The 22,281-nt window shown below is 35.4% G+C and overlaps 1 protein-coding gene across 1 annotated transcript in view; it reads left to right on the top strand.

Moving 5' to 3' along the window:
• The window catches only part of CDH19 (cadherin 19), a 64,305-nt gene that overhangs the window by 28,231 nt on the left and 13,793 nt on the right, over window positions 1-22,281 (top strand). The window contains exons 3-9 of the mRNA XM_041477778.1: window positions 2,245-2,539; window positions 8,642-8,761; window positions 9,399-9,563; window positions 10,602-10,786; window positions 11,854-12,107; window positions 14,917-15,053; window positions 21,988-22,109. Of these exons, the coding sequence (XP_041333712.1) occupies window positions 2,245-2,539; window positions 8,642-8,761; window positions 9,399-9,563; window positions 10,602-10,786; window positions 11,854-12,107; window positions 14,917-15,053; window positions 21,988-22,109 (1,278 nt within the window). The remainder of the gene's footprint in view (window positions 1-2,244; window positions 2,540-8,641; window positions 8,762-9,398; window positions 9,564-10,601; window positions 10,787-11,853; window positions 12,108-14,916; window positions 15,054-21,987; window positions 22,110-22,281) is intronic.

The raw sequence follows: 22,281 nt of genomic DNA on the forward strand, positions 1-22,281 counted from the left end.
TAAATGTCATGTATTTTCATGATCTCACCTTTTTACTTCTCACAGGTTAACTGGGGATTTTATTGAAGATTATTTTTAATATATTGCAGTGAAACCATTTTCTAATAAGACATATTTACTTGTGTCTTTTTATTGAGTAGAATATACGCTGCTTTCAGCAAAGGAAGTGGTAGTCTATGATCAACACATGAATTTTTAGTAATTAAGGCCCTGAAGAAAACTGCATCAACGAAAATACAAAGGTAGACAGTCTCTGTTTCTAAATCACTATTACATATCAAAATTTTTTTTTCAGTGAGAAATATATTTTCAAATTTCATTTAACATAGACTCATGATGCCTTTTCCATTATCAAGATTAAGAAAAAATAAATGTGTCCATCAGCACTACAATGGCAGATACACAAGGACGAGTACAAAAATACTTGTTCTAAGTTCTCATTTACAATGGTAAGACCATTTATTTTGTTCCCAGCCTAAAAAAAAAACAAGTAAACTTAGAACCTTTGCTGTTCTTTCTCAGCAAATGTCATCTGTAAGGGGCCTCTCATTTAACATGTTCAAGGTCATGAAATCTTTTGTGGATAAATGATTCTGAGTGAAACTGCTAAACACAGGCTATGTCTTAGCAGCCAGTCAAAGGCATGGTCCCAGACCCTAAGGGTTTGATACACTCTGTGGTCACATCTGAGCCCCACATTAGTTGAAAGATCTAGATATATATCACTTCTCCCATGTCCTGGGTTATGTGAAAAGGAAACCAAGATTTATGGGAAACAAAGAATCTGTGTTTCCCCTTAGTGAGATGCCAAATTTGGATGGTGTTAAAATTAGTTTGACCATGGTCCATGTTTAGCACACAACTACTTATGTTCAAAATATTTAAGTTGTTCATATTTTAAATGATTCTAAACTCCCTAAGACTTGAAAATTCTGTATTTTGTACTGGCAAGGATATTTAATTCTGAATATTTTAGGTGCTAAATACCTTTACAGAACTCAGAGTAGGAACTCAAAACCATTCCTCATATCAGAGCAGTATCCCAGTCACATTATGAATAAATTATCCATCTGATGCATGCAGACAATTATGCATTATGAAAATCTTAAAAGGCATAGGCATTCTTCCAAAGAAAAGTTAAAACTATTTTTGCAACCTCAGAAGTTATTACAAAATATTTGAGTAGATCTGACAGGGAAATGTTACTTTCCCCTTCTATGGCCTCACAACTTACAGTGACCTTAATGGTAAATAAGTATAAGCAAAACAGTGAGACAATAAATTCAAAAGTTAGGCATATTATTTGCATTTTAAACATGTTGTTTCATAAGAGAAGCAAGCTTAATAATATTTTATTTTTAAAATTTGGATTTTTCAATTAGTATCCAGACTCTTAGATAGGGAAATATTTTTTGTTCTAAAACCAAAATAAGTGGAGAAAAAGAATTAATGATATAATGGAAATTTTTGTTCCCATAAAATTCAACTGTGGATGCCTGCTATGTTAGGAAATTAGGTTATTGCTCTTAAAATACTGTGACATTATATATCATTAACATTAACAGAACTATTTGGTTGTCATGAACAAATGCAGCTGGACCAAAATTGTCTCCAAGGCTCTGCTTAATCAAAGGAATCATCACCATAAAGTTCATTTTAGCAATACAACAGAAGATGTAGATCATCCTGGAAGGAAATGGAAAATGTTTATCAATTTATTTTGGAATAAACAATACAGACTTTCACAGCAAAATGTCTTTTCCACTCTAATATTTCAACAGAAACAGAACATCACTGTTGCACACATTTACACTAATCATTGTTGAGTAAAAAAAATAAGCAACTTAAAAAGTACATGTGCCATCTGCAATAATAAAAAAATTAGACAATGTTTAATGACCTTTTCATTGTTTTCAGCAAAATTGCAGGGGAGCTGAAAAAACAATTAACTAAAGTAGGTACATAGATGCATTCCCTTCACTTCAAAGTAGCTGAAGCATCTCTTTTCAGGTATATCATGCATTTATAAGTCTGTTATAAATACTTTTAAATAAAATAATTTTAAATATTTTAAAATTAAAATGGTTGGCAGAAAAAGTGACAGTACCTCCTTTCAACCAATAGTGTCCAAGAAGGCTCATTAGCAGCAGAGTTCACTGCAGAATCAAAACAAAGCATAAAATGAATATTTAAAAACTTCATTCTTTCCAAACTGTGACTTATTTTTCTCCCTTTTACTTTCAGCTGAAATCAGATTTAGACAAGGAGAATGGCAGCTTAAAATATATTTTGACTGGGGAGGGAGCTGGAAGCTTATTTTTCATTGATGAATATAGTGGCAAAATTTATGTAAGACAAAAGCTGGATCGAGAAAAGAAACCTTTCTACACTCTAAGAGCACAAGCAATTAACAGGAGTACTCACCTTCCTGTTGAACCTGAATCAGAATTTATCATCAAGGTTCGAGATGTCAATGACAATGAACCACAGTTCTTGGATGGACCTTATGTGGCCACTGTTCCAGAGATGTCGCCTGAAGGTATGATATACTGTGAATCAAACTCTTTATTTCCTGATTTTTTCTAGGTAGCTATGTTGAAGTAAAATCTTAACAGCATATGTTACAGCCTGCATCTCAGTAAAAAGGGAGGAAACTCTTTTACAGGTTTGGAAATTTGCAAAGATATATTCTTAACTTGATGGTTGTAAATACCTCAACGTTCTTGTTTTTAAATATTTAGGTACCTACATCTATCCAAGTCCTTTTACAGATTCTGGATACATGCTTGGATTGACTATAGACATTTGTCTTTCCCATCAGTGATTCAGCCTTGAAATTTGAACTTGTTTAAAAATATAATGTTCTCAGTAGAAATAGGTAGATACTGTAGCCAGTTGGGAAGAAGTGATGGCCATCTTCACTGTCTGCATGTTGCCTGCTTAGTTACACTCTTTCCTTTCAGTCAGCTTCTCCTTGTTTGGATTAGATAGTGTGCAGTGAATGCATTCTGCCTTCTGATTTCTTAAGTACATGAACTGTAATTTTCCTGTCAAGAGGAAAAACATAATCCCTCTACCTCTTCTTTCTCACTTTCACATGATCAGACAGACCTATACTAGGATCTGTCATGTATCTGGAAGCAATACAACACATGCAAAGCAAAGTCAACAACTGGCAAATGTAGGTATATGTATATTTATATATGTTTACATACACAAATGCATTCATAATATGTGCACATGTAAGCCTTCAAAAACCCCAAGGTGTTAGTACAGCTGATGTAAACAGGCATGTTATAGATAATATCTCCAAGTTGCTATCTTCAAAATCAAAAGGAAACTATAGATTCTTCAGATCTTACAGAAAAGATCCCAGTAAGCTTTCAAATTTATACATCTACTTCTTTTGCTTATTTTTATTGCAACTGATATTGAAAAGAAATTCAAATATTGTGGTGCTTTAAATGGTATGAATCAATGAGGTCATTAATGTAATAGCATCAGTGATGCTGTTAAGCATTATCTGCTCAGCTTTTAGAGCAGAATCAGTGAATATCTGACAGCAAGCCATAAACTTTATCTTCTTCTACCAGCCAGGATGGCAGGTTAAGAAAAGGATTTTCATGCCTGTTATTTAATTGAAGGTGAGGTCAGTATCCTAATTTCTGCCAGGGTGCAGCAGCTCATCATCACTACCAGCAGTAGCTGCAAAAGACATGCATTTGATCAATTTACTTGCTAGTGATACTTGCTGCCTGCTTATACCATTTTCCACCAGGGAAATCACTTTTATTGTTTCTTCACTGCCACTTTCTTCTGTGCAGACAGACTTAATTCTGCACCCACCTGACCTCTTGCTCAAATAACTTTTTCTAACACAATCAGTTGCTAGTTCAGAGGGTTCTTCCAGCTTTTGCATCTTGTTCATTTGCTCAGGTTTGGAGACAAGATAAGTGACTTGTCAAAGATCTTTGCATTTTCATTTTTCATGTGCTTATAGTAAAAATGAGTACAGTTCATTGTCCAGAATCATCTGGGAATTCAAAAATTTAGGACTTTGATAATTTCTTTCTTTTTCTTTTTTTTTCCCCCTCTGTGGTAAAACACTGTTTATAGTCTCCTTAGTCTCTTTAAAAAAAGTGTTTTTTAAATGTCTGATTATTTAGCATGTCTTCATTTATACTCGCAGAGACTTGTAACCACTCACATAAATGTATGAACAACTGAATTCCTTCCATTTTATCTTTCTATCTTTATGATGGCTATATGGGAAAAAAAGAAAAAAAAAAGAAAAATAGTCAAGTAGGGTGGTACTTAAGACCAAAAACAACAGTAGTAATCTTTTCTGATATACTTCTGTTTCTTACCAGAAACCATTTACAAGCAGTTGACTATTGAGAAGTTTCACTGTATACTGCCTTAAGTCTGATATAAAGAGATACACTAAAAGTAGAAGGCTCAGCTGTCTTTGTCCACACTCCTGTGTCATCTATTATACATTTAGATTCCTAAAACATGGTATCACCTCAGCATAAGATTAATTATGCTGCAGAAAATGTAATTTACTTTGTGATATTCCTGTAATATTATAAATAAAAAAATATTCCAGTGAAATATAGAAACATATGAAATGAAAAAATTAATTAAAAATCAGAAGTAAAGCCAGGTCCCGTTTGTCAGAATGGATAAAAAATGAAGTAAGATCCCTATTTGCCTTCTCCCTCAGACATGGATTTCCTGAAATAGTAAACTCCCTGGTTTATGGTCATCTACTCTATGATAGATGAATCCAGGTCATCCAGGATCTTGAAATATTTTCTGCATTACTGCCTCTACATTTGACCTCTCTAGCATTAATCCCATAGCCATTCTAGAGATCATTCTTTCATTTACTTCTTTCATGGAGACACTTCTGGAATACTAATGCACATGTCTGGAATATAAAATGCAAGTGGAGTGTGTACCTTGATAGTGGTCAGCTCCAAAAACATGAAACAACAGAGCCACACACCATGAGCACTTCTGTGGCCTCACTTACCCTGCTTCTCAAAAGGTTGGGACTGCACTACTGAGGTGGAACCTGTGTCAGTGTACATTCTAAACCAATCTTACAAGGAAATTTATAAACTTCTAGCAGAGAGGTAGAGCAACCCACTGAAGTTTACAGTATCAATAGCACAGCGGTTGATTATATTACTGTTTTTCTGCCAGTAAACCAAAACATACTCTTGCATAATAAGGGATGAAGAACAGAGTTAATTTAAATGGTGCAGTGCAATAGAGAGGCTTGCTCTTTGCCCTGTTTCGGTGCTCTCTAGCTTCGGTTCAGCTCACTGATGCTCGGTCTCCTGATAATTTCCTCACAGAAAACATGCTTAGGAAGCATGGTCAAGACTTGGGAAAGCAGGCCACTACTGCTGTACAATTTGTCTGGAACTAAGAAAGCGAGTAGATAATAATCCAGAGCTGGTCACTTGCTTCAGACAACCACAACAAAACCAGAAAATAGACACAAATATCTGTGCCTGAAGTTAGTTACAAGTACCTATATGTATATACAAATGTGCCAACAAATTAGAATACATTTTAATTCTTTATTAACTCTCTTTTATCTTCAGTACTAAATTTTATTAGGGTTTTATATGCAAGTGCCACAGTAAATGAAAAGCGTGTCAGCAAATGGACTCTCTTCTGAGAACACGGGACTCTGCTTTACCCTCAGGCATTTGGTACAATTTTACGCTGTCTTCCTTATAACTGTTAAACTTGTACAAATGCAGTATATCTGATGGAGTGGTTAAGAGTCAGATGCAATAATCTATCAGTACTTAATGTCTTTACAGAACTCAAGCTCTAGTTAGAAAAATGAACAGCTATTTGCCATATGAGGGCCCCAAAGTTTACCTAATGGGCTGCAGCATATAAGTGGCACTCTACCATATTTCGCCCAAGAAGGGTAAAACCAAGGCTGCAAAGATACAAAGTAGCAGTTTGCCTTAAATAAAGCTAATCAAAAAGTTCAATTGTCAGTTATATCGTGATATTTGTAATGTCAGGACTAGGGCTTTGAAGTTTCTTAATTTTGGGGAGATAAATGATTGTTTTAAAATATATGATTTTGTATCTGTTCAGTTATTCTTCTCACAATAATGTAGTTGCAAATAATGGCTCTTGGGAGTTTTTGAATATAGAATATTAACATTTCAATTTCTGTCACCCAAATACAAATGCTGGGTAAATATAATTTCATTCTGCAAATGGTTTGAGTTGGGTTTTGGGGGTTTTTGTGGGTTCTGTTTTTTGATTTGTTTTTGATTTGGTTTGGTTTATTTTTTGTAGGGGTTTTGTTTCAGTTTTAGTTTAGTTCATTTTGGTGGATTGTTTTTTTTTTGTCATGGTTAAATGTATAAGGAAATACAGGTTTCGTGAAAGTGAAAAACTAAAAATTGAGAAAGTACTCTAAAGTCAGGGTAACATTTTTCTTCTTGCTACATAGTCCATACTTGATGTAGAGGTTCATGTAGTTATCAGACAATCTTTATTCTAAAAAATTGTGAGAAAAGATAGTCTGCTCTTTACATGGCCTCCTGTGACCCAAATTTAGGAATTAATTGTCTTCCTCCTTGGAGTGCAGGATATCTGTTTTTTCTTCCTTCCAGATCAGCTCCCTCTTTGCTAGATTCCTTTTGACTATTCACATTTCCATTGATTACATCCACCAGCTGCATCTCAGTGGTTCCAGCTGAACAAAGTCCTTACTACTGTGTTCTGAAATACTCTAGAAGAGTTAACAGACAAGAAGAAAAGTGTGTTTGGGTCCCAGAGAAGAAGGAAATGCTGGTTTAGAGTCAATATTTCTTTATAGTGCTTAGAAACTGCGCAGAAAATACATTTACCTTTAAATGTGAGATGTACAAAAGCAGTGATGATGACTTTGAAGTCCTATATATGTTGTATTTTATTCCTGATTTACTAATAAATATCCTGATTTACTAATTTCTATACTTGTGGACACTTGAGTTTGTTTAGTAGAAAATGACATTAATAACATACTAAACCTGTTGGATCATCCATAGTGCCTGATCCTTTCCTAACTAGCAATTTTTTTTGTCCAAAGCAACTGTGTTCTAGTAATGCTAAATTTTTTTAGAGGATGAATTTTCTGTGACTGTGAGAGCAATTTTCATAGATCACAGCTGATACAAAGTTAACAGTTATGTAGCTGAGGATTCCATTTGCTCTTCAGACTTATTAAAGAATTCTGTGTTTTCTGAGGCATATATGTGCCCTGATTAAATATGAATCTGTAATTTTATCTTTAAAATGTCTCCAAAGCAATAGGATCTGTATATATATTTATACATCTATACACACATCTAAATCATCTATATTTATGCATCTAAACCCACATGTCAGATATTTGATATTGCATGTAAGTTATGAAGGACATATACATCCAAAATTTGGTGGGAATTAATAACAGCTTAGTTTACCCTCTGCCTGAGAGAAGATAGCATGCGTTATGGAATCACTTCAAATGCTGCTCAAAAAATTGAGAGAAAATGCAAAAGATTTTTTTTAAAGATGCAATTTATTTATTTTAGCTTCTCCTTATATAAGAAAGCTTTTTTCATTCCTATTTAAAAATTAAAATATTTAGCTGCTAGAAAACCCAGCAATGAATATACTTGTTTCATTTGGGACAAATATCACCTTTGCTTTTGTCATTAAAAAATAGTGTTTCTGGTCTAACTCCTTGCACTCCACCTTTTCTTCTTTTCTCCTCCAGACTAACTATACTGCTGTACTGATAAGCAGGTGCAACCGTGTGACTGTATGCCAGAAATTTTTAGAAAGTAGCTTGATTTCCTGCTGTTCCTCACAAGAAGTGATATTTGTTTTCTAATGCAGAATCTAGGTGAGGAAAAAAAGACAAAAATAATGATTACCTTAAAAGATGATTTTACTGTGAATATTTTTTTTTAAAGGACAGTCATTAGAGAAGGTGCCATGAGATTACTGTCAATCTTCTATTCAGGAGATGAACAGCTCCCCATCAAAGAAGAAACCAAGCTCTGTAGTTTGATTCCACTGTGTTTTTGCATTGGGATTTCTGCTACAAGTTTTGCACTGGGACAAGCTCATTAAAGACTCAAGAATAAAAAAAAAAATTATCTGAGCCTTGTTATACTTCTTGGTTGCTTTGCTTATTAACAATTAATTTTTTTATCACCAGTGGGCCTACTGATGATAAAGCAACTCTGTTTTCTTATTCCTATGGGAGCATTCCGTGAAATACTTTGAAGGGAGGGAGGAGAAACAATTTGCTTTACTTCACTGACATATTAGAAAATAGGCATGATATATGTAGCATTTTAAGCAATATAAATGTAGTGCTGAAAAAAAAAAGATTTATTTTTATTTTAATTGAAATTTTGAATGCAACAAGAACAGCTGCTGAGGAAATATTTTCCCTTTTTAATGGTAAATTTAATAGGTACTATTTGCTTCTGTAAATTTTTAGGACTGTTTATAAGTATAACTGGTATGTTAAAAGTATTTTAAAGAATTTATGTTTTGTAATTATGAGACAATTTATACAAGAAGAAAACAAACATAATCTATTATATTTTTCCTTGAGGTACTTCGGTTACACAGGTAACAGCTACAGATGCTGATGATCCTTCTTATGGGAATAGTGCTCGTCTGATTTACAGTCTTGTTGAGGGACAGCCTTATTTCTCCGTGGAGCCAAAGACAGGTACTACAAGTGAATTTGTGCATTCATAACTCTTAAAATGAATGCAAGCAAAATTGTCTTTCTTGATTTCAACACAAAGATCAACTGGCACCACTCTACACTTTTACCTCTCTACATAGATTCTAGATCTGAAAAAAAATCAACTTTTCTTTCCCATAGGAAGATGAAATTCTTTCTCTCTAGCAAATCCAAACTTATTAGAAAATTATCCTGTTAAAGAGCTAGACTCTGAATATCACACTTTATAAATTAATCTAGGAACGCTTCTCAGTCAACATCTCTGTGGCACATCATGTGATATTTCTATCTGTATGTTGAGAAACAGCAGATATGTAACATCCCTCCAAAAACCTAATTTATGAGTAAGACAGATGGTTCTATATGGTAGAGGAAATATATGGAGTAATCTGCTCTCCAGAACTCTAAATATATAGAATGGGTTTGACATACAGTGTATTTGCTAACATGAGGACTAACACCCAGTATAAGAACAGTTGTGCTATGCACAGTTTGGAATGAAAATCATAGCTAGGTACAGTGATACATGTTACATGCATATTATACTATATATCCATGTCAGATGTTGAGAAAAAAAATGAGACTTATATGCCATTGAGTTCTATTTTTTTATTTTTAGGGGTCATTAGAATGGCTTCCCAAATGGATAGAGAAACAAAAGATCAGTATTTGGTCATCATTCAAGCCAAAGATATGGTTGGGCAACCAGGAGCATTTTCTGCAACAGCCACTGTTACCATCAATCTCTCTGACATCAATGACAATCCACCTGAATTTCAACAGCGTGAGTAGAGGCTAATTACAGTAATGGAAGTCTTGAGGAAGTTTAGATCCACTGTAGCTCTGTTAGGTTTGCAGGTAGGTCTTTTTAGAACAGGGCTGTGCTTTGACTTTAGCATTCAGCTGTAAAAAAAATAAAATAGTGGAAAAAAACCAGAAAGTCCTCAAAAGCCCAAAAATCAAGAGGAAAAGAAGATCTATCATTTCAAAAATCTGAAGTCTGCTGGTTTTACTTACTAATAGACCTTGGAGACAAATCGTTAAGCTGCTGTCCCTATAATTTGTGCTACCTCAACCTAAAATCTCGAAAACAGGATATTTAGCATCATTTTCATTCACCTTCTTTCTTCTTTTTGTCTCTTCATTTTTTTTTCTGACACAGGCTAGAGAGTTTTTGACAAATGATGTGAACCTCTCTGTCCAGGTAGTTTCTAGCAGATGTGGGAGCTGCTTATTGGGCTATCAGGAAAAAACTGCACTGTTGGCAAGTGCTGTCCCTGGCTGTTTTTTCACCATGCTCAGTCATAGAACCACAGAATAGTTTGTGTTGGAATGGACCTTTAAATGTCATCTAGTCCAGCCTTCCTTGGGAAGGGATGCTCAGAGCTGCATTCAAACTGAGGTAGAATTTTTTCAGGGATGGAACATTCACCTTGTCTCTAGGCAACCTGTGTCAGTATTGAATCACCCTCAGAGTAAAAAACATTTTTCTTATATCTAATCTAAACCTTCCCTCCTTCAGTTTAAAAACATTAGCTGTTGTTTTGGGGGTTTTTTTTCTTTTTTTTTTTTTTTTTTTTTTTTTTTTTTTTTTTTTTTTTTTTTTTGTCCTTTGCTCTATACTCTGTTGAAATAGGGTTGAGAGGAAAGGGCTCCCAAGGGAAAAGATTGTCCTGCCCTGCACCCAAGATCTATACAATGGCAGATCACTTTGATTGCTCTGGTAGAATGTGGGGCTTTTCCCAGCTCTCTGAGAACCTCAGGCTATAGCACTTATTAACCATGGCAGATCACTAAACACTGCCAGTATTTGTTTCTTTAGGGCTCTACTACATGAGTGTCTCTGAAGAGGCTCCCGTGGGCACCACTGTAGGCAAAGTCTTCGCAGAAGACAGAGACATTGGAGACAACGCAGCCATGGACTATTTCATTGAAGCAGATAGCTCAGATGTTTTTAACATCATTACTAACAATGAGACTCAAGAAGGAATTATCTTACTAAAAAAGGTGAGATCTCAGAAACTTTAAAAAAAAATCTCTAAATATTTGAAAGAAAATCCTCAAGCGAGCTAGATGTACAAAAAAGGTCTACTGCTTTGGATTCTCTTATTCTTTTTTCTTTAGGCTTTGTGATTTGATTGGAATATTACTACGGATAAAAAAGAAAAAGCCTTACTTTCTGTTGACATTTCTGAATGAAATTACTGCTGAATATAATAGCGACAGTCAGAGTATCTTAATGTTATCCCTAACTGTGCCACACAGTGCATCCCATTGTGAGAAAATGTTCTCTCTTCTGTGCATTGCCTGTAAAATATTTATCAATAAATTGCAAGCAATCTCACCTCACTTTCAATACCTCCTCTTAACTGAAACAAGAATTAATTAATATACTAGATAGTGGAGTTTTTGTTGGGGCATAGCTTTAAAAAGATACTAAGTACAATCAAAAAAGACCAGTTTATGAATATCAAAAATTTATAGTATTTGATACTGTGTAATTTATTTTGGAAACACTCAGGACGATTTCTCAGTCATCTCCAGGATCATCTGAAATGAAGATAAAGTTCAATAGCCTAGTGAAATGTAGGACCCTGAAGAACTGAATGCTTTAAGTGTGAAAGTTTTGGGGTCTTTGTGTTTTGATCTTTTTGTTTGTTTGTTTGTTTTGTGGGTTTTTTGGTTTTTCTTTTTAGTTTGGGAAGCTATTTATTTAGTAGTGTTTTTGTTTATTTATTTATTTAATTCAGAAGATAAATACTAAAATTGTAAATGAAACTATGTGTCATTAAGGGTTACATTCTATGGGAATTCTTTTTTACAGTGTTGTTTGACTGTAGCATTAAAGCCAGCATGAAACATGAAAGCAAACAAGCATTTTTGAATTTGAAAGTGTTTTTAACATAAAAAGGAAACCTTAGAATTAACTTTTAGTAGTAACCATTTTTTTAAACAATCTGAAAAGAAGTATAGTGCTACTTTGTCTTTAATCTCACACCATTTTTTTGAACTATATTTAATTTAAATATGAAGAAAGAAATATTCCAAATTTCACTTTCTTTCTTTCTTAACAGAGAGTGGATTATGAGAGCAAAAGGAGACACAGCATTCAAGTAAAAGCTGTAAACAGATACATTGATGAGCGCTTTTTGAAAGAAGGACCATTTGAAGACACAACCATTGTCAAAATCAATGTGGAAGATGCTGATGAACCTCCAGTTTTCACCTTGGAGAACTATGTGATGGAGATTGTTGAAGGAGCTATGAGAGGTGCACTGGTGGGGGTTGTAACTGCCAGAGATCCAGACAATGATGAGAGTCCAGTCAGGTACCTCTCTTAAAATATGAATTAGCCTCAAAGGCAAATGCACTTGGTATTTCCAAAGGATATTTCTGTTCCTTACCATAGCTCATAATTACAGTTAATTGTGCTTTCACTGTGATAGCCAAGGTTATTGCAGATGTCATGATTTAACCCACATTGGCAGGTAAGGACCATACAGGCACTTGCCCACAGCCACTGGGATGTAAAAGAGAATTGAAAGCACAAAGTTGTGAGAACTGATGGGTTCAAATAAGGACAGTTGTTTATTATTATTTTTATTGATATATCAAAATAATAATAATAACAACAATAATAATAGTATCAAAGAAAACAAGAGATGGGAAAAACCTGAATCTTCAACAAATCTCCAAGAAAAAAAAGTGATGCAAGAAAACTCAAAACAATTGCTTACCACAAGCCAGCTGACACCTAGCAACTCAACCCTGCAACAACAGATTCTGCATTTTATAATATCAGTGATAAATAATTTTGCTGTCTCTTAAGGGAGAAACAGGTAATTAATCTTTAACATGGGATTTATAATTAAAATAGCTTCTTGAATTGCCTGACATCACTGTGTATTATGGAATTTAGACAAAGCAGGATACAGTGACAAATGGTTGAGACACAAAATAATTTATGCTATGTAGATTTCTAATAGGAGAAATACATATATATTATGCTATGGCTTCAGAGCTGTGGGTGGCGATTTGTTATGATTTTCCATTCATTTACTATTATTTATTAGACTAGTAATAGGTTAAATTAAATAAAAAAAAATGTACATGGATTTTTTTTTTGTTCCCCCCTCTAAAAGGGCTCATTTGGTAGTTTGATTAGGTGACTTCAACATCTCCTGTGGAACAATTAAACATTAACGTATATCTATAACTCCTTAGTCAGAAACGTTTTGGAGGAACTGGCTTCAAATTGAAAATGTCCACATAAGTCCCAAAAGAGTGATACAGCTATTGCATCAACCAGTTATTTTAGAATAGAGTATGTCACTTATAATATAAAAATATGTTTTTTGGGCTAAGCACCATGAAAATGAATCTAATTTTGAAACCATTCCTATCATAAATGACAGCAGTTACTTATAGAAGACAACTTGTGTTGCTTTGTGGACTCCACATTTCAAACAAACAAGTTAAAAAAGATGTGCAACAAAACTTCACTATGTTAGTAATAAAAAATATAAAAAGAACAAATACCTAATACTGTTTTTGTGAAAAATGTGTATCAAGAATCAGATTACCAAAATATGTCCAAACAAAATGACTATGTCAGAAAAATTATAAATACCTTAAATAGAAGTTTATAAGTATCCAAACTTTGGTTCAGATAATAAGAGCTTTCACTTACGGTATTGTGCTGGTTCTTCGGTTTATCTTCTTACTGAGTTTAAAAAACAAAAAACAAAAACAAACAAACAAAAAAAAAAAAACCAAAAAAAACCCAAAAAAAACCCAAAAAAAACCCCCAAAATATAGCTATAGATAACAAATTAGAAAGTCATTTAACTGCTGACACATTGTCTGAGCTGGAGCCCTAAGTGTCAACAGGAAAGAGACAGGCTTTGTCAAGCAGAATTAAAGGTACAATAAGAAGGAATAGTTGTATGTGGGCATTCCAGATTGGAGTGGAAAGAATTCAAACAAGCTCTATTTCTGCAACTGCAGTGGTCTTCTATTGTATTTGTAGGGTGCTCTGATAAAGGAAGGAATGATGAATCTGACTCCATGTTCTCAGAAGGCTAATTTATTATTTTATGATACTATATTATATTATAGAATACAGAAAGGATACTTACTGAATGCTAAAAAGATAATAATGGAAACTTGTGACTCTCTCCAGAGTCCTGACACAGCTTGGCACTGATTGGCCATTAAAACAACTCACACCAGAATCCAATGAAACAATTACCGATTGGTAAACAATCTCCAAACACATTCCACATGTGAGCACAACACAGGAGAAGCAAATGAGATAAAAATTGTTTTTCTTTTTCTCTGAGGCTTCTCAGCTTCCCAGGAGAAATATCCTGGGTGTAGAGATTTTTCAAAAACTTTGAATGCCACGGTCTTCTGCTTTGTAGACCATTAAAAACAGCAATAAATATATTTTACATTTGAATATCTTTGAATATAGATTTGAATATCTTTGGTTGCTATTTCAGTTCATCTTTGCCCTGCAACACATGGTTAGACTTTAACAGCTTGAGCGTATATGTATGTGCACATGTACATGTCCCCAGCATCTGCAGCCTTTTCGCCTTTTCAGCAAAGACTCGGGAGTGCTGAATCTTTCCTGCAATCATCTCGTGCAGTAGGATTTTGTACTCTGCCTTAGTGTCACTTCATTACAGATAGTTGTCTATCTTTATAATGCCTATTCCCTTGGCATCAGAGCATGTCAGCAATGATAAAATGGATTTGCCATTATACCTCCACTTAGATGTTGGTGTTATTCATTTCACAAATGGCAATTTTGCTGTTTCTTTTCAATGAAGTCATTCACCTGCTGTGAGAGTGACTTAGAAGTAAGAATGAATAATGCATTTTGGATTCAGTTCATATTAATATAGATCTGAGATGTATTTAGTTTTATAAAAAGAAGAGCTTTGATCTTGGTGGCAGTGAATTTTAAATGTTTATACATGTACATTTTTCATGATTTCCGGGTTGTTGCAGCACACATTTATATGCATATGTGCACAGCTCTGTTTTCTTAGCTGACAATAGCTTTCTATGTCCTTAGCTCTGATGGAACTTTTCAGTACTACAGAATGTCTTTCCTTTTTTTGGTTCAGGTACTCTATTGTCCACAGCAGTCATTTAAAGAGACTGTTCAGCATCAATGAACACAATGGAGCAATCATTACCACTGAACCTCTGGACCGAGAGATAGCTTCTTGGCACAACATAACTGTTACAGCCACAGAAACAAGTGAGTAAGAAATGTAAGGAATGCTGGGGTTTTTACATTGTGAACTGTAATTATCCTCTGTATGTGCCTTCTTTTAAGTGGAGAATACATTCTTCTTTCTTATTATATTACTGTTGCTTGGTACACTAAAGAGCACTATTAAAATGATTAGTTAAATAGAAGTGGAATGTATTTGAGCTCCAAGGTCCTGTGCTTTTTCATAAAAGATGACCTTATGAAAAAAGAAATTGTAATAGGATTGAGACTGTAATGCTTTCAAGTTACACTGAAGCATAAGAATTGCTCCTGCAGTGCAAGATCTTATGTTAAATTAGACCCTGGTTAATTTCACACCAGATTTTTGACTAGTGTAAAATTACCCAGGGTCTAATTTAACACCAGTCAGAAACCTGTGGCTCAAATTAATTGTTAAGGCCTAAATCATCTAGATGTCTATTCAGGGACAATTAGAGCCTTGAAGCATCTTTTCTATAGATTTCACATGTTAATTTTTTTTGAAAATCAAATGCAAATTGCCCCTGTTTGTGTTTTTGGTGATCTGGTGGTGCTAAATCTGGGACAGAACTAGAAATTTAACAACTCCTCATTTATAAGGCAGTTTAACAAGATTACTGGGATATTATTTAAAAACTAATCCCATTTATCCTCAGGAAGGAGGAAAACCATGTGAAAATAGAGTAAAATCAGTAAATCAGACAGATTTTGCCAAATACTCTTAGCACCTGTTCTTTACTCCTGAATCTCAGTTAAATGTCATTTATTGGTATGACAGCTTTAAACATATATTGTTAAACTTCACTGTTGCCAAAAGGGAGACTTCCCTGTAGAACATTACTGCTGGAAGTCTACTATAGGATAGTCAGCATCAATTTTCATTGAAGTCTTTAACTTGTATTTAGGAATTGATAGTACTATCTTCCTTTTCAGTTTCTCTGTGAGATTTTAAGCATGAATTTCATTCTCATGTTGTTGGGCAGATGACAGGTGTTAGCAGATTTGATCTCTGGCATGTCTTGAACAGCTCTATGGAAACACAGCAGGATAACTTTGGCCTAGACTTTTTTGTTTAGTTAAACAATAAAACAGGAGAGAATCAAATGTTACAAATGAATAACTGTCTCCTGCAGCAAAAGAAAGTGAGACTTTCACGGTAATGAAAGCTATTATAGAGACCTCATTATGTTCAAATTCTTATTCTTTATTTCTTTAATGATGATAAGGTCACTGTCTATAATGATATGTTCAAAAGATCTGGTTAGGTCATCTTGGTCTGGGCATACCTGAAAGGATTTGTATCAGGAACTAGCAGTATATTATTCCTTGAATTATAGTCATAATATACACTGTGTGCATGAGACATTTGGTGGATGACATTGTGGCTCCACTGAAGCACAATCAAAATGCCATTACAGTTCATCCAAATAAGATGTTCATTGTACCTTAGTCAAGTATTGAAACGACATTACAACAGCAACCACCCAAGGAGCCTGTTGATATGCCCTGACATTCACACACTATACAAGGCTTTTGAGTCCATTGCAATGTTTGCAAGGATCAGAGATCAGTGAGAGAGGCTTGACTCTCTTATTTCCGACCTGTAGTGTGGATCATCCTATCCGCGTGCCATCGAAGGAGCATATTTTAAAAGTATCCAGAGGTAGGCCTAATTTGCTGAAACTTAAATGTGGGCAGGGAGAACTTGCAAATTCTTGACTCTCATTCCACTTTATGCTTAAAGCTCAAGAAAAATCAATTTTATTTTCATCAACTTTTACTTGGTTGTAAGAAACTTCCACCAAGTACAAGGCTGAAGCACAAACAACGGCGTTCTAATCCTGCCTGAGAGCAACAAATCCTTAAATCATTACTATCCAACTGACAGACAGTAAGTACAGGTTTTCCCTAAGCTCAGTACTGGGGTCAGTTCTGTTCAATATATTTTATCAATGATCTGGATGATTGGATCAAGTGCACTCTCAGTCACCTTATCTATGGCACCAAGCTGGGCTGTGGGAGGTTATTCTGTTGAAGGGTATAACAGCGCTGCAGAGAGATGTGGGCAGGCTGGATTGATGGGCCAAGGCCAATTGTATGAAATCCAACAAGGCCAAGTTCCAGGTCTTGCATTTGTGTCACCAACCCTGCGTAGCACTACAGACCGGGGGTGGAGTGGCCAGAAGATGCTGGAGCATAACCAGGGAAGGACAACAGAGAGGGTGAAGGCTTTGGAACACAAGTTCTGTGAGGAGCAGCTCAGGGAGTTGGGGTTGTTTGGACTGGAGAAAAGGAGGCTGGCAGGGAACTTTCTGTACAAGTACCTGAAAGAAAGTTGCAGGGAAATGGGGGTCAGTCTTCTGTCATGTAACAAGTAAGAAGATGAGAGGAAAGGGTCTCAAGCTGCACCAGGGGAAGTTTAATTACCTACTAGGGAAATATTTTTTTCTGTAAAAGGGTTGTCTAGCATTGGAATAATAATAAGTTTCCCAGGGAAGAAAATGAGTCACCTTCCCTGGAAGTGTTCAAAAAAACCTGTGGATGTGATACCTGGGGTCACGGTTTAGTGGTGAACATGGCAGAGTTAGGTTGACATTTTGACTTGATTAACTGAGAAGTCTGTTCCAACCTCAATTATCTATGATTCTGTGATCAGTTTTACTTAATACAGTCAATCCCAAAAAAATTAACTCACAACAGACAACAGTCATTTTACCTGTGAGTCTTGCAAGTGTCCTTTCATGTGGGTCTCCAGACCTGGATACAGGACTGAAGTTCTGTGATAATTTCAGTATGGATAACATAAATTTAATATTAAATGTCACCCTGCTTTGGTCACATATATATTTTTGTTGATAAACTTTTAACTTTTTGGAGTAGTCCTTTCTTAAAAAAAACCTATTTGTGTTCATTTCTTTTAGGAAGTAAAAAAAATTTGCCTTAGCATAAATGATAGTCATGCTATAAAAATATAAATTTTGAAGATAACATTTATTGTTACTAGTGGTACTAGTATTATTGTTATCATTATAAGTTTGTGTTTACTGGCTGATGTCAATGTAAACTTTCTTTAATCCCCTGCAAATACTGAGTTCTGTCTTGTGTCTAGAGATGGTCATTGCTTTTCTTTTCAAGTTATTAATATGGGTCCCTAGCAATTTAAGTGCCATCTTAATTTTCACCATGATCCATCCTGTTGCACTTGACATCCTCTTCTCTGTGTCCTTGTTTTTCAAGTCCTGATCTCCCTTGTAGAGATTGTGACAAAAAATTTTCTGCTATCTGGAAGATATTTAGATAATGTAAGATATCGGTACATTAGCTGAACGCATGTTGCCTACCTGTTCTTCAAAATGCAAACAATGCAATAACTCTGCCTCACCAAAATTGTCATTAATATTCACTAGGCACTGATTTCAAGAGCGGCTTTGCAATATGTTGCTCCTTCCCTAAACAAAACAGCTGTGATTTTGGAAAAATTAAAAAAATTCATATTATTAAAAACTTCCATACATACAGAAATGAGAGAAATGCTCTTCCTTGTCATTTAACCCTATACTAAGGAAAAAAAAATCTCATCAAGGCAGCTATGACACTACAACCCAAATATATTAAAGAATTAGAAACAAGGATACTACAAAATGCCCCCTTCCCCCCAAAAACCCAACAAAAAAACCCCCAACCTTTTATTGAAAGCATACAGATGTGATTCCAACAACGTTCTATCTAAAAGTTTTGTGCAAGCAAAGGGTAGACTTTAAAGCCAATATAGCATCCATGAATCTTACAAACAAGCAAGGTAAGAATAGGCAAAACTAGCTAGGTCCCTCCTGTGCCACTTTTTATACGACTGATGTCACCAAAGGTATTCCCTCCTTTCCATTAAAGATTACAAAAATTTCCTTTGAAAGACAATGAAAGTCTTTGAAAGTCAAATCTCTGCCCTATACATCCAATTCTGACTTCAGTAAAAGAATTGAAGTAACTCCTACAATCTTGATATTATTTCTAAAAGGAATGTATGCTACTTTTTATGTTAATCTAAAAGAAGCTGAGCACTATTTTGTTGCCTATTGTATTATTATGTATTATTATGGATGTTTGATTCAACAAGAGAAATGTCATCCCACAAAGTATTTTTGAAATGAGTCTGACAGATCACAAGTTTTGGTAAATTAGCACAGCTGTAATGACTTCACAGGAGGAATAGAAATGTGAAACTGCTGAGTAGCTATGCATTTATCTCTCTAGTACTTGCTTTTGCTGCCATTTCCTTCAGCAAAAGACTCAAAGCTATCACCATAGATTCCATAAGATCCAGGAAAACAAATGTTTGGTCCAAGTACCTAGTGTATTATACATTAAAAAAAGGTAATGTAAGAACAAACCAAACTGATGTAGTTTGAAAAGAGGCAGAGCGGAGTACTTTTAGCTTTTTTCTTAAAGATCCATTTGACTAATTTAAATCAATGCCTTAATAACTTCTGAACAGGTCAGATGCAGTGACACTATCACTGAACATGAATATATTTTAACTGTAATTATCAACATACTCCTGGTTTAGGTATAGGTGAGTGATATATTGACAGACATTATGGTTGACAAATGTTTAGTATTCCTGGAATATTTTATGATTACTTTAATCTCTGGAAAAACATCTTCATTACTCAAAAACACATCCATGTTAAAGTGAGCATTGCTATTGCAGAGGAACTTTTTGCCTACAAGAACAATAAATTACATTGTGGAGAAGCAGATATTTCTTAAAGCTATGCTGTGCACATCAGGATTCAATGTGCTGATAGGTAAAGTACCTCCAAGGGGTATCCAATATAGAATCAAAGAATTAATGAGTAATTTGGTTTGGGAGGAACCAATAAGGTCATTGAATCCAATCATGAACATAGCACTGCTAAGTCCACCATTAAACCATGTGCCTCCTGCTTGATCTGTATCTGGCACTATAGATATCTTCAAGGATGGTGACTCAACCACTTCCCAGGGCATCCTATTCCAATGCTAGACAACCTTTTCCAAGAAGAACATGTTCCTAATATCCAATCTGAAGTTCCACTGGTGCATTTTGAGGCCACTTATCGCTTCTTACTTGGGAAAACAGATCAACCTCTGTTAGGGCGCTTGTAGAGAATGATAAGGTCTCCCCTGAGCCTCCTCTTCTCCAGGCTAAACAACCTCAGATCCCTCAGCCAATCCTTGTCCACCTGGCACAAGCTGGCTCAGGTTCAGCTGCTGTTGACCAGCAGACCCGGGTCAGGAATGCTGCTGACCTGTTTGCAGGCTCAGCCAGTAGCAGTCAGTCACTCGGATTGACACAGACAAGGCTTTACTTTCAGCAGCACCGACATACAGGACTGCCACTGACTACAAGCACAGGCAGCCTACTCCCCTCTTCTTCTGGGAAGGCAGAAGATCACTAATGCAGACAGGTACACACATGCACAACACTCTCCAGGTTCACAAGCACACACACACTCATGGATCCCTTCTGTATCTACTTCTGTTTGCCCAACACCCCTTCCTGAATCCCAAGTACTCTTATCCAATTCACGGGCCCCCAACTCACCAGCCAGTGCACACTTGATGCTTGCTTGATACTCACACAACTCACATACTAATCCCTCATGCACCCCATGTTTGCCAGTCCTCCCTGAGTGTAGACCTCCCAAGCACTTGTCCTGGACCCCAGGATCTCTAGCCATTGTTGAGTCCAATTTAAAGTTTGTCAGTAAAAACATACACAAACCCCATGCACACCAAGTCTGAGAAGGACAGAGAAAATTGTCTCCTGTGCTCCTGGGTGAGTAGCTGGCATCACAGACACCCATCCCACTCCAGTATCTGGAACCAATTTTCACTTACACATATGCAGGTCACACCAGTAGCTGCTACTTAGTCCTTGCAGCACACATGCATATGCAGTGAGAAAGAGTGAGATTATGCAGAAACATGGCTAAGAAAACATTTATTAAGATGTAAGTTGATAGAACAGACTGGTGATCAGGTGCAAGGCTCAGCCAGACAAATGCACTGGCTGGCCCTGTTTTGCACACCAGCCCCTTCTATACCCTTTTCTAACGGAGCTCTCTTTGTTCCTCTCTGCATGTTTTCCATGGGTCCATACATCTCCACAGAGTCCCCATTTCCCCAGATCTGGAGTACCTCTCACTTAAAGTGTTGCCAGTTACAAAGTCCAAATTGATCTAGCTGGAATTGTTGTCCTGTATTTTCTGGATAACCCACCAATTATCATTAGGTTTGTTCCTTGTCATAGTCTCTGTGTTTGTTTTGTCAGGTCTGTCTCTTGGTTTTGTGTCTGTTTTTTGCTTTTTCTCCATTGGTTTATCAATTGTCAAGACCACTGATCTGATGGAGAAAACATTCTCACGCTTCAGGTGCCTACATCAATTAGTATATCTGACAGGTTAGGAGCTCATCATCCCCTCTCTTTATCACTTGTCTCTTAGGTTTTTGATCCAGTATGTTCTTGTCTATGGCTTCCTCTTTGTTGCATTAACTCCTGTTTCATTGGAAAAGGTCCTTGACCAGATACCCTTAGAAGAGTCAACATTTTGCTACCACATAACCTTAGATATGCCTAGTGCAGTAAATTTTTCTTTGTCAACAAAACATTATTTTATTTTGCCTGATCATGTTTTATCCTTTACATTTAAATCAGTTTCTGACTGGGTAAAGAAAAGCATGAACAAATCCAAAATTTTAGTTGAAATATCTTATCTCAAGACATACTATTATAATGGTACTCTATTATTTATAATAGTATAAAATATGTCTATAGATTTTTTGTGATTATTTTCTTCCCTGAAGAATATAGGTAAAATTTTCTAATCTTTATATTACTTTAAAATATTTAGTAGATAATTTATAACTTTTTTTATTTCTGTTTTTTTTCAACCATTAGGAAATCCTGAAAAAATTTCAGAAGCAAATGTGTATGTCCAAGTTCTTGATGTTAATGATAATGCACCAGAATTCCCTAAAAATTATGAAACATTTGTTTGTGAAAATGCAGTTTCTGGACAGGTGAGCATGAAGCAGTTAGTCATAATTTTTCTCACTACAATGAAGATTTGGTCTGAGATGTTTAGCATTGAGTCTTTCAGTTCTGTGAGTATGGAAGGCATTTTTTCTACTTCCAAAGTTAGTTCTGTTGACATATGCAAAATATGAAATTTAAATTTCCATACAGTTATTT

This window comes from Pyrgilauda ruficollis, unplaced genomic scaffold, assembly GCF_017590135.1.
Source record: "Pyrgilauda ruficollis isolate IOZ18807 unplaced genomic scaffold, ASM1759013v1 scaffold41, whole genome shotgun sequence".
Lineage (NCBI taxonomy): Eukaryota > Metazoa > Chordata > Aves > Passeriformes > Passeridae > Pyrgilauda > Pyrgilauda ruficollis.